We start from the raw sequence: 13,599 nt of genomic DNA, 5'->3' as shown, positions 1-13,599 counted from the left end.
ATATTCATACTAGTACACACAAACAATAAAATCAAAACATTCTTTCTCCACAATATCACACATATTAAATGTGACAGACTATATGTACTGACATAAAAATCATTTATATATTTACTAAGTGAAAAAAGCAAACTGAAGATATATAAAAGAATTCTACATATAAATGCTAATGTACATGTATATCTGTTTCAAAATACTTTTTTAAAGGGTCTGAAGAATACACAGCAAAGTTTATAATGCCATTTGGGCAAAGGAATGAAACTGAGGAGAGTGGTGTGTAAAGGGGGGACTTGTCTTTTTACTCTATATGCAATGAATTGCCTGAATTTTTATAAGCATGATTTAGTTTTGTAAATTTTTTTTTAAAGAAAACATTTTTAATCTTACAGTACAATACCTTGAAAAGTACAGTAGTACAGTACAACAGCTGGCATACAGGAACTGGCATCAAGTGAACAGGCAAGAAGAGTTACTGACCGGAGGAGGGAGAGGAGGTGGGAGATGATAGAGCTGAAGTAGTTTTGTAATTTTTTAAAAAGATGTAGTTCTAATTTACTAATTTCAGCAAACCTACCAAAATGCACATGCATTATATTAAGATAAATTAGTTTCATTTCTAGAACTATGTATGCTTTTGAAAATAGACTCATTAGTATCATCAGTTTAGGTTACAAACAAATATAAAACTGACAGGTGGCTATTCCTATTATGTTCCAACAATGCTAGAAACTGAGAATTCATCAATTCCCAAAGATTAGTTACTCTCCTAATCTCTGAAAAGTTCCATCCCTTTTGGTAAGATGTTCATTGATATTGTTTTAAGCTCTACATGTAACACAATAAAAGCCCTCCATCACATATATCTTTCAAATATGTAAAAATGACCCTCACAGCCACCTCACAATAAGTATTCTCTTTTTTTTAATTTTTCAATAATTCATTAATGGCCTAGTTTCTAAAACTTCTGTCTGTCCTCTGCCAGTAATTATCTACTGAGTTGCTACTTTACGCCAGACTCCATGCTAAATATTCTGAATACAAAGCTGCATAAAAGACACACCCTGCCCTCAGTAGATGAAGAAAACAGGCAAAAATTACTTTACAAAGTAATATATGGCACGATATGAACAGGGTACAGTAAATATACAAGAAAAAAATTCTCAAGATGCCTTATTTATATTCTCTGGTTTTTAGCTAATAAATAGAAAAAGGTTAAGAAATATCTTAACAGAGATTCAACACTGCAAATACAATCATAATACAAAATACAAAGCAGTATCTTAGCCAGTGTTATATCAATGTCTATCAAGCATTATGAGAAAAAAAACAAAAAAGTTATAATTTTACTATTTTAATTTTTAAAATATACAATTATAATACATCAGGTTGGAACTGAATAATCATGAATGGTAGGGCTGGGTGACAGCAAAGCAAAGACTTTAAAACATGGCCATGGCCACTGTCCTAAGTGGGTAATCTTACAGCTTTTCATGTGATAGGCACTATGGGGTAACATTCATGGATCTGCGTGAAACAGTTTGAAAAGTTATTACAAGTAATTCAGTTACATCACTAGAGCTCTAAAATTTAAGATCTGTGCCAGAAATTATAGAGTTAGTAGGAAAAAACAAGGCAGTGTTTGCTAAAGGTATGTTTGGAAATCAGGAAAAATAAAGAAAGATATATGAAAAACAGAACTAAAAATCAATAAATTTTGTAGAAACATATCAGCAATCATAAATACAATATTTAGAAACAGAGTAAATCTGTGTTGTTCCCACTGGGCAAGAATAGAGTTGTTTGAAACAGAGGGATAGTAGGTATGAAGTAAATTGTGCCTACTAAATTAATGTACTATCACACTCCTCATATTTTTCTTCATTAAGTCATTAATACATAGAAAAAAACAAAAGCTTGAAAGTTTAGAAATTATTTCAACTCTTATATCTACATCTCTAGCTGGTTTAGAACATGCCACAGACAAAAAGAAAAGGGAAAGGGGAGAAACTGTTAAACATATTTAAGAATGATATTTAAGTAAGTAAAAGGTAAATAAAAAATAATCAGAGATTTGAACTATATAGCTGCAATTTGAAATTTTCTTAAAAATCAAGTAATGGTGTTACACTAAATTATCTCTAAGGTTATTGCAACACTACACTTCTCATAATTCTAAGAATTTCAAACGAAGAGCTCCTGAGTAGTCACATTATTCCTTAGCACATAATCTTACAGCACCATCTTCTGGTATAATATTACTGTGCATAGTCTAATCATCAGAAAAGTAAGAAAACTCATGGTATGACACCTGTTTTATTTAATAAAACTTTATGGTACATGAAATTTTAAAACTCAAAATATATCAAAAAATTGGGTAATTGAAGAAAGATGTTCACTTGTAAGCAAAAGCAAAGGTTACACTGGCCTCATTAATGCATTCATTTGTGGAAGACAAAAGTGAAATGAAATCAAGATTTCAGAAAGGTACAGAAAATGGGAAAGCTAAAAAAAACCCTAGGTTTACTAGATCTTTACAGAAGACAAGAGTGATGGGTATTAACTGTCTTAAGAATGAAATGGCGAGATGTGAGTGGTGAACGCTACAAGCAGTACTGCTGCCTAGAGCAAGGATAAGAAGGGACAAGAGATTTAAATCAGACATGCAGAAAGGAGTAATAAGTAATGGTGTAAATTCTGGTCCACCAGAAGCCATAAGAAAAATACCAGACAAATATACATATATATTACATATATATTCATACCATAAAAGACATAATATCCCTCAATATTTGATTTAGTACTAACTAGATGTAAAAGGATAAACAGTGAATATCAGTGTTTCAGAAGCCACTGCTTTTAGCTAACACTGCAGTGCTTACTATGTGTCATGCTCTGTACTAAGCATTTTGAATGGGTCTCTTTTAAAAAGACAACCTACATAAGTCCATTTATTATCTCTATTTTTCAGCTGAGAGCACTGACGTTTGAAAGTTAACTAGTTGGCTAGTGGTTGTGGTGAACAGGTGGCAAAGCTAAACGTAAGGCTAAACCACTTGACCCCAATGCCCCCAGACTACAACGACTTAAGGACTCACCAGCATGAAACTGGTAAACAGTACAACACACTCATGTGTTCAGAATATGCAGAATAAGAGAATTTAAATAGCCTCACTCTTCTACTGACCCCACAATTTGAGAGATGAGAAACACACAGGAACTTTTTTTTTTTAAAGTTAACTTCCAATAGCACCAAAATAGCCAACGTTTCCTACGTGTTAGCCTCCCTTCTAACTAATTTAACCCTCACAAAAGCCCTATGACATAGGTACTGTTATCTATCATCCCATTTCACAGATGAGGAAATCAAAGCCCAGAGATGTTCAAAACTTACCCAAGATCTCAGCGTCTGAACCAAGCCAACGGTTCTTAGCTCTTAACCACAATCTGTGTTCCCCCAAAACGTACCACACTTTAGATTCAAGTATTATGAGGCTGCACAACTACAAAATGACAACTCCTGCCTGGAATACCAACCTAGGAAGGTGATGTTCACACTTGCTGCACTGTTACTTCATTGTAACACCATCTGCTCTGACCTACTGTAATGCTCTAATAAACAGAATACTAAGAACACACTTTTCTTCAATTATTCTAGATAAGTGGAAAAATTCTGAATAGCTCGATCTAGTTTTTAATAAAGCAAAATTAAATTGGAAACCAAACAATATGGAGGGAAAAGAGAGATAAGTTAACCTGGATCGGTGACTTACCTTGAAATACTTCCTTCTCATTCTGGTCATGTTCATCAACATAACTCCAGAGTTCACTCCAGTTTTTCCATAGTATGGATGTCTGGCAAAGCGATTATACCAGCCTATTCGAGGCTCTTCATGTTCTGGTGCCATTGCAGCAATTTGTGTGGAATTAAATTTCTTTAGTAAAGACCAAATATCATCAATGGGCCGTAAAAAAAGGATATCAGTGTCGACATACAATAGTGAGTCAACTTCTTTCAGGATTAACTGTGGGGAAAGATATTTGAATCATTAACTGTAACTCTATTTAATATAAAACATGAAAGAGGCTTTCATTATTTAAAAAACACCTAAGAGAGAAACTAATTGACATTAATTTTTAAAAGTAGTTTTTCCCAAGTCTCTCATTTTTTACAAGAGCATATATAGATGGTCTGCTAATCTCTTTAATTAACTTTTAGAGAAGAAAAGCTATAAAAACAAATCAGAACAAAAACTCAATACTAAAAATTGGAAGAAAAAATAAAAGCAGTAGCCTCAAAGACTAGGGTGGAAATGTTTTTCATAATGGAAAATAACATTAGCTTCGGTGAACTGACATATCGAATCTCAATTTCCTGAGGTAAAATACAGAAATTAATCAGTACCAATGGAGATCTCAACTCGTCCCCTCAGCCTGTAACACTAATGGCCAGCACCTTTACCTCATTCTGGGCTCAGCCAGCAAATGGTAGAGCCAAAATTGAAGTCCAGACCACCTAACTCCAGAACCCATGCTCTTATTTCTGAGCTTACTACCTCCCAACAAATCGAAGAAAATGTGCACTCACATAGCAAGGGTGAAGACAAGACTTGTCTTGGAAGACTCGCTATGTCACTTTCCGAGAGACGTTAAACCTCCAACATGCATCTCTTATAGGAATTTTCAAGGGTACGTTTTTATTTCTGCCTTACCCATACACTTTAGAATGTGACTCCTGCGAATTTAAATGTATTGCCTATCCCAGTGTATTAGTAAGACTCAATGATTAGGTTAACCTAAAGGTTTTTGGTTAAGAATACAAAGACGATAAGAGCTTGATCTTCATTCTGCTCCTTTTCAAAGCTGCTACCTCCTCCTGCAGTTACGAAGGTGAGCAGTTACGAAGCTGAAATCACTCCATGCCCCCACTGATTTAGTATCAGGCTGGGGAAAAATATCTGACAGTTGGCTACAGAGCCTGAGTAGAGAAGGCTCACTTGTTCAAAGACTACAATTAAAAGGGTATGTATGTATGTGGATGTCTGTTCCTCTCTCTTTTTGCGGGGCGAAGAGTGAGGGAAATTGTTTTTATATCAACATTTTGCTTCTGTACCATGAGACAAATGTGTGTTTACAGACTTTTGTATTGTTAGCAATCTAGGAAGACACTACAGGAAGCTCCAGGGTTACTGTTGGGAGCCACTGCCAACTGGAGTTCATACATAAGGTTAAATAATAACCACGTCAGTATTTTTCTATGGTTCCTTTTGGCGGAACAAGGAGTTGGCAGAGCTTACCTTGGTTCTTTTAATCCATCTATTTTAGAGGAGAAACTTAGTAAAAAAAAGGATTTTACTTAGAAAAATGAAGAATCGATTTACTTAGATCTGGTTAAAACGATGCAGAAGTAAGAGTGAAGGACGAGGACAATTTGACAGGCTTCAAGTATTTAATTTTAGTATTCAAATTCCATTTAGGAATTTAACCAGATTACATCATTAAATGATCTGGCAAATTTCCTATCAAGACATCAACAATTAAACTTGTTAATAATGCAGAATAAAACAGAAGAGCAATGACTGTAACCTCATGCTTCTTTCATCATTGTTTTTCAGTGACATATCTGTGCTTATTTAATGTCATAATGTGCTTGTTTAATGTCAGCCTCCCACATCAGACAACAGGCTCTATGAAAACAAGCAATCTGTTTCATTCATTCCTATATACCCAGCCCTTCATTACTGATACTTGGTAGAATAGAGGCACTCAAACTATTAAGTAAATGATGTAACATTGCAATGAGTCAACATAAGATTTTTTGTTAATTTTTAAAATTTAAGGCCTACATTAAGTACCTAAAACTTCTTAGGCTTTTCCCCTTTAATCCCTTATTTGTGTGCTTCTTACAATGAAAGCAGGTAATGAGAAAGATATCCTAGGATCCAGATTTTTTATGCTCAGCAATAAAGCTACTGGTTAGGCAGACTCAGCTATCAAAATGTAACTTAATTTTAAATTTTAACTGACATCCTGGATTTGATAAACTCTATTCTTAATATACTAAGAATTGCCTTAATCCACTTAATAATAACAAGTAACTTAAGTTTCTTCCCAGTAATTCACCTTCCAGAAACTTGTGAGCTTCTTAAACTCAGTATTTCTAACTACCGTAACTATTTTAAACATTACAGTGGTTCTAACAACTACTGAGAATTTTAAAACTATCAGTGAATTCAATTCAAAATGGAAAAGGTAAGCTGGCTTCTGAATATTTTTATTTATTTTTATTTATTTTTTCTTTTTTGGCTATACCATGTGGCTTGCAGGATCTTAGTTCCTGACCACAGATCAAACCCGTGTCCCCTGCAGTGGGAGCTCGGAGTCCCAACCACTGGACCGCCAGGGAAGTCCCTGAATATTTTTAGATTAAAAAGAAATAATCAGGGTTTATCACCAGAGACCACCACCAAAGAACAGCCCCATTGAATAAATGGTTCCCATTTCCCTTCGAGTTCACGTGCCTCAAATTTTGTGTCTGTGTTAAAATATCAGCCAGAAAAGGTGAACTGGCTTGCTGTTAAGACAGAAATGATTATCTAATGATCTACTTCATTTCCCAAATTATAAATGAAGTCTGCACCTGGCAGGTGATCCTGTCACTGCATTCCTCCTGGCAAAGACTTGGCTCCATTAAGATCTGATGACCTCTAACTCCTTCTTAGAGATGAAAGTTTATAGCAAATGAATCAATTAAAATGTAAGAAATAGTATTTCAACAGAAATTATTTACATTTTTCGTTTTTAACAGAGGTTTTTTTATTCTATCTTTTATTTGTTCTATGGGAAGTTTTTCTTTCTTCTAATGTTCAAAGGGAAAATCATACATGTGTGTTTATTTAACTGATCTATATGGAACTCTTCATTAACTTGTGTGTGTAACAGCAACATGCAAACAAACCAAAAAAACACTGGAGAAAAAACTTACTGGCAAGAACAATCTCTGGGAAGCACACGGTTTAAAGAGCTTTTTCCATTCTGCTGCATTCTCACTTGGAAAAGTTATCGGGTATAATGAATAATTAAATGTTTGGAGAAATGACCAGCTGTTAAGCTAAAATAAAAAAACAAATAAAAAATAAAAACTCGGTTTAGATTTGTTTCTCTTTCTCTGCAAAATCATAAACCAACAGATTATTTTTCAAAAGCTAAAATTTAAGATGTTATACATTGTATGTCATACACACTTAAGAGAAAGTTAGATTCTTCTTTCCCACCATTTTGTTTCCATTCAAAATCTTAAAGTCATTCCAATATGCTAGAAAGACTCCACCGTAAAGATCTGAGGGACAATTGAAGTTATAAGGATATCAACCACAAAACCAAAGTGGAAAGAGCCTTACAAACTGTTCGCCTCCATCAGCTTGACCTGATGTATAAATCCTCTCAATCCCTGAACAAGTTAAACTCAGAAAAATTAAGCACTAATTTTATTACCACAGTATGTATGATATAACAGAAAATATTTACAATCCAAGTCAGACCAATGTGAAAAACTGATTAGAAAATATTTATCTATATAGATTCAATATTCCTGGTAATAAAATATTTTGATAAATACATAAATACATAAATGATTTTAAAAAAATGATTTAAAAAAAAATCATTACAAAAAGCAAAATCTGATTTTCTGATCTGAAAATTTATAATGAACACGTTTACTCTTTGGCAGCCCGAGTGCAATTCAAGACACTGAATTGCTTCAAATTCAGTTTAAGTATTACCTATCACTGCTGCTTAAACAGAATTTTTGATTTAAATTTCCTACAGAGCATTCACAATTTTTGCAGGAAGAAAAAACTAAGCATTTTATATAACAGGCTGAAGATGATCTCTTTTTGAATTATGTCTGTGTTCAAGTAATTTTTACTTTTTAAAAATTTTTTAAAATGCTCAACACATATCTATTTTTTATTGTTTTATTTTTATTTTATTTATTTTATTTATTTTCAGTTGCATCGGGTCTTAGTTGCGGCACACAGGATCTTTCATTGTGGCGCTCAGGCTCTCTACTTGTGGCGTGTGAGCTCAAGTGAATGGGCACAGTAGTTGTAGCACGTGAGCTATTTGTGGCATGCAGGCTCCAGACAATGTGGGCTCTCTAGTTGTGGCGCGTGGGCTCCAGAGTGCATGGGCTCTGTAGTTGCGGCACGCAGGCTCTCTAGCTGTGGTGCGCGGGCTCAGTAGTTGCGGTGCAAGGGCTTAGTTGCCCCGCAGCATGTGGGATCTTAGTTCCCTGACCAGGAATCGAACCCACGTCCCCTTCATTGGAAGGCGGATTCTTAACCACTGGACCACCAGGGAAGTCCCTGTTCAAGGGATTTTTAAAAACATTAATTCCTCCCTCTTTCTTTCCTTCTTTCTCTCCCTCTCTCTCCCTCCCTCTCTCTCCCTCCCTCTCTCTCCCTCCCTCTCTCTCCCACCCTCTCTCTCCCTCCCTCTCTCTCCCTCCCTCTCTCTCTCTCTCTCTCTCTCTCTCTCACACACACACACACACACACACAATCAATGCCTTCCAACATAGTTTAAGGGAATAACTTTACTTCCAACACACTGTTTTGATGTATCTGTTAATTAGTTTCAAACACTAGTATTTTATTTTCCTTGCGTGACTTATAAATCACTTAAAGATCCTTTCAAGGGACTTCGCTTCACAACTACAGAGCCCACGCGCTCTTGAGCCTGCGTGCTGTAACTGGAGAGAAGCCCACACGCTGTAACCAAGAGCCCAGGCACCATAACGAAAGATCCCATGTGCCGCAACTAAGACCCGATACAGCTAAAAATAAGTAAATAAATAAATAAATAAATAAATTTAAAAGAAGATCCTTTCAATACCAACTTCAAAATGAAATCTTAGTCATTCTTAAAATTCTAATATCGAATCATCTTTTCTGCAGTAAAAGCACATTCCACAAAATATTTGACTCTCCTTCATCAAAAGCAAAACCAAACAGTCTCAGAGTTAACCATGATAGTTAAAGAAAAACTAAGTTTAAAAATATAGTATATATTATACAAGCAATAACTCAGCCAGCTTTGAAGACAACACAGAAGCCGCATATAAGATGAAGCAATAAATTTATTTTACTTTTATATTACATTTTCAAAGGTTTCCACAGTTGGTAGCAATCTCTTACTATTCTCTGAACTGTTAGGATGAGATTAATTCCTCAGTTAATATTTTAGGAAACAATCCAGATAATAAGATTAAGATCACAAAAGCACATATCATAAGTACAGATACCAGAAATATTTTAAAACAGTAAGTAAAGCTTTTTTTCTGCATTGTTTTTTAATTGAAGTACAGCTGGTGTACAATATTATATAAGTTACAGATGTAAGGTACAGGTACACAAGTTTTAAAGGTTACACTCCATTTATAGTTATTATAAAATACTGGCCACATTCTCACACTATATATAGGATATACTGTGGTGTAAAATATATCCTGTAGCTTATTTTATACATAATAATTTGTACTTCTTAATCTCCTACCCCTATATTGCCTGTCCTCCTTTCCCTCTCCCCACTGGTAACCACTAGTTTGTTCTCTGTTAAGTGTGAGTCTGTTTCTTTTTTGTTACATTCACTAGTTTGTTGTAATTTGTAGATTCTACACATAAGTGATATTATACAGCATTTGTTTTTCTCTGACTTATTTCACTTAGCACAATGCCCTCCAAGTCCATCCATGTTGCTGCAAATGGCAAAATTTTCATTCTTTTTTATGGCTGAGTAGCATTCCACTGTGTGTGTGTGTGTGTGTGTGTGTGTGTATGTGTGTGTGTGTGTATATACCATCTGTTTATCCATTCATCTGTTGATGGACACTTAGGTTGCTTCCATATCTTAGCAATTGTAAACAATGCTGCTATGAACATTGGGGTGCATGTATCTTTTCTAATGAGTGTTTTTATTTTTTTCAAATATATACCCAGGAGTGGATTGCTGAGTCATATGGTAGTTCTATTTTTAATTTTTTGAGAAACCTCCGTACTGTTTTCGACAGTGTCTACACCAATTTACATGTCCACCAACAGCATATGAGGATTCCCTTTTCTCAACATCCTAATATTTCTTATTTGTGGTCTTTGTGATGATAGACAGCCATTATGACACGTGGGAGGTGAGATCTCATTGTGGGTTTTTTGTTGTTGTTGTTGTTTTTGCGGTACGCAGGCCTCTCACTGTTGTGGCCTCTCCCGTTGTGGAGCACAGGCTCCGGACGTGCAGGCTCAGCGTCCATGGCTCACGGGCCCAGCCGCTCTGCGGCATGTGGGATCTTCCCAGACCGGGACACGAACCCATGTCCCCTGCCTCGGCAGGCGGACTCTCAACCACTGCTCCACCAGTGAAGCCCTCATTGTGTTTTGTTTTGTTTTTTTTTGCAGTACGCGGGCCTCTCACTGCTGTGGCCTCTCCCGTTGCGGAGCAACAGGCTCCTGACGCGCAGGCTCAGCGGCCATGGCTCACGGGCCCAGCCGCTCCACGGCATGTGGGATCTTCCTGGACAGGGGCACGAACCCGCGTCCCCTGCATCGGCAGGCAGACTCTCAACCACTGCGCCACCAGGGAAGCCCCTCTCATTGTGGTTTTGATTTGCATTTCCCTGACGATTAATGAGCAACGTTGAGCATCTCTTCATGTGCTTGTTTGTCCATCTGCATGTCCTCTTTGGAGAACCGTCTATTCAGTTCTTCTGCCCATTTTTTAATCAGGTTGTTTGTTGTTTTTGATGGTGAGTTGTATGAGCTGTTTATGTATTTTGGATATTAACCCCTTATTCGTCATATCATTTGCAAATATTTCTCTCATTCAGTAGGTTGTCTTTTCGTTTTGTCAATGGTTTCCTTTGCAAAAGCTTTTAAGTTTACTTAGGTCCCATTTGTTTATTTTTGCTTTTATTTCCTTTGCGCTTTAGGAGACAGATCCAAAAAAATAGTGCTATAATTCATGTCAAAGAGTGTTTTGCCTATGATTTCTTCTAGGAATTTTATGGTTTCTGGTCTTACATTTAGGTCTTTAATCCATTTTGAGTTTATTTTTGTGTATGGTGTTAGAGAATGTTCTAATTTCATTCCTTGTAAAATAGTAAGTAAAGCTTTAAGCCTCTTGGAATCAAAGATTTTAGCAGAAATCTAAGACTTGAGGTCACAAGTAGTGTTTTTCACTTAATATGCAAAATGAACTAATTTAACCTGAAAAAAACATCGAATACACTTTTCCTACATAGATCAAGCAAAAAACCCAAATCAGTTTGACAGCTTAATTGAGTGTAGATAGAGAGATAAGAGATGGTGCAGGGATAATCATTATCCTCTTCACCACCATCTCAGGACACAAGGTAATGAGATTTCAGGTGAAGTTTCTTCTTTGTATATGTTCTCCCTCCTATATTTATCTGTTCTCCTCTTCTTGCATAAGAATAATTTTTTTTGTTAAGGTTATGTGGCAGTCCTGATTAAAAGGGTATATCGTCAACCCACACAAACAACTAGATATGGTCACATGACTAAGTTGAAACCAATGAGATACTGGCAGGAATGTCATGTGCAACTTCTAGAAAGTTTCCTTAGAAAGGAGGAGCAGAACCCCCTTCTTCACTCCTTCCTCCTTCATGTTGGCTAGAATATGAGTGTGATGGCTGGAGCTTGAGTAGCCATCTTGGATCATGAGGTAGAAGCTTTAAGTTAAAGATGGCTCAGCCACAAGAGAGAAAAAAACAGAATCCCTGAAGACACAGCGCTGCCATATACCACAGACTGCCTACTTTTATATAAGAGAGAAATAAACTTCTATCTTGTTTAAGCCACTGTTATTTTGGGTTTTCTGCCATTACAGCCAAACTGACTATAACTAATACAAAACCAAAATAAGAAACTTTCTTACCAGAGCAAGAAGCTACTTCCCTCCATATTGTCAATTAAGAGTTCCCTCCACTCAAAACAGAATTAAAACCTTTGTGCACACTCTGATTGAGGCACTCTCAAGCCAAGGATGGGAACACAATTAAGAAGTAGGACTTCTCAGTCAAAACATCCTGGAACTATATAGTCAGTAAAATAAAACCTCCATGCTTGGCAAAGGACTCTAAATAGCCTAACTCCTTTTCAAAAACAAGTCTTCCTCTTACACCCTAGATCTGGAAGTACAGATGGAAGTGGCAGCAGGGAACAGTCCCCACTCTTAGAGGGCAGAGCTGCAGAATACATTTTTTTTTTAAAGGAATTTTGCTTTTTAAAAAATTTTATTCATTTATTTATGGCTGTGTATGGCTCTACGTTTCTGTGCGAGGGCTTTCTCTAGTTGCGGCAAGTGGGGGCCACTCTTCATCGCGGCGTGCGGGCCTCTCACTATCGCGGCCTCTCTTGTTGCAGAGCACAGGCTCCAGGCTCAGTAACTGTGGCTCACGGGGCTAGTTGCTCCACAGCATGTGGGATTTTCCCAGACCAGGGCTCGAACCCGTGTCCCCTGCATTGGCAGGCAGATTCTCAACCACTGCGCCACCAGGGAAGCCCTAGAATACATATTTTTGTTCAACAACATTTTACTATATATACCATTAAATATTCAACTATACAGGCTTGACTAAGTCTCAAATACTTACTATGCCTTTAAAACTATCATGCAGTTGATCTTCAGCAAAAATATGGAACTGAAGAGGTTTGATGCTGAAGATAAGTGCTGACTTCAACATGGTTAGAGTTTCTTCCAGTCTTTCCCCACAGGCAACTACGGCTAGGTGCACTTCCTCAACGGGCTGCATTTTCAGACTATACCTGATAGAAAAGAAAACCACATTTTCCAACAGTGTTAGTACAGGGTAACATGTTAACGACATGGTATTCTGACCGTGTTCAAAGATTGAGGTTTGAACAATAAGGTCCTACTGTACAGCAGAGGGAACTATATTCAATATCCTGTAATAAACCATAATGAAAAAGAATATGAAAGAGAATATATATATAACTGAATCACTTTGCTGTACACCAGAAACCAGCACAACATTGTAAATCAACTACAGTTCAATTGAAAAAAAAAAAAAAAAAAAACCTGAAGTTTGAACCTTCTATTTAAAAAGCAAAGACACATCAAATTACAAAACAGTATAATGTTGAATCAATCATATATATATATATCTATACCCTCAACCAGCCTTTCTCAGCTAACGTTCCTCACCAGGAACCACAAAACACAAAAAATGACCACTTCCGCATTCCCCCAAGAATGGTACATAACTAGCATCATTCTGGATGCACGGGAGAGAAGTTAATTCACTACTCACTCTGGATGCTGTAGGACATTAGGGCTTAATTCTCTCAAGGAAACCCCCACTTGAGAAAGGGAGCAGCACTGATTTGAAGGTCTTCCATTTAATTTTTAACTATTTTACTTAAAAAAAAAATCTCAAACACACCAAAGTAGAGAGAAGACAACAGTAAACCTCCATGTACCCATCTCTCAGCTGCAACAATTATCCATTCAAAGGTATTCTTATTTCCTCTAAAACCCCTCCCCACAGCCCCTTCCACTAACCAACAG

The 13,599-nt window shown here is 36.4% G+C and overlaps 1 protein-coding gene across 2 annotated transcripts in view; it reads right to left on the bottom strand.

The window, feature by feature from the left end:
* Positions 1 to 13,599, bottom strand: part of GXYLT1 (glucoside xylosyltransferase 1) — a 49,630-nt gene that overhangs the window by 12,958 nt on the left and 23,073 nt on the right. For both annotated transcript variants that reach the window (XM_030835377.2, XM_030835378.2), the window contains 3 exons: positions 12,665 to 12,836; positions 6,983 to 7,108; positions 3,771 to 4,022 (listed from right to left, as the gene is read on the bottom strand). In XM_030835377.2, coding sequence (XP_030691237.1) covers positions 3,771 to 4,022; positions 6,983 to 7,108; positions 12,665 to 12,836 — 550 coding nt within the window. The remainder of the gene's footprint in view (positions 1 to 3,770; positions 4,023 to 6,982; positions 7,109 to 12,664; positions 12,837 to 13,599) is intronic.

The sequence above is a fragment of the Globicephala melas genome, chromosome 10 (genome assembly GCF_963455315.2).
Source record: "Globicephala melas chromosome 10, mGloMel1.2, whole genome shotgun sequence".
NCBI classification, from domain to species: Eukaryota; Metazoa; Chordata; class Mammalia; order Artiodactyla; family Delphinidae; genus Globicephala; species Globicephala melas.
The sequence above is the reverse complement of the archived record's forward strand: the minus strand, read 5'-3'. Positions and strand labels throughout refer to the sequence as shown.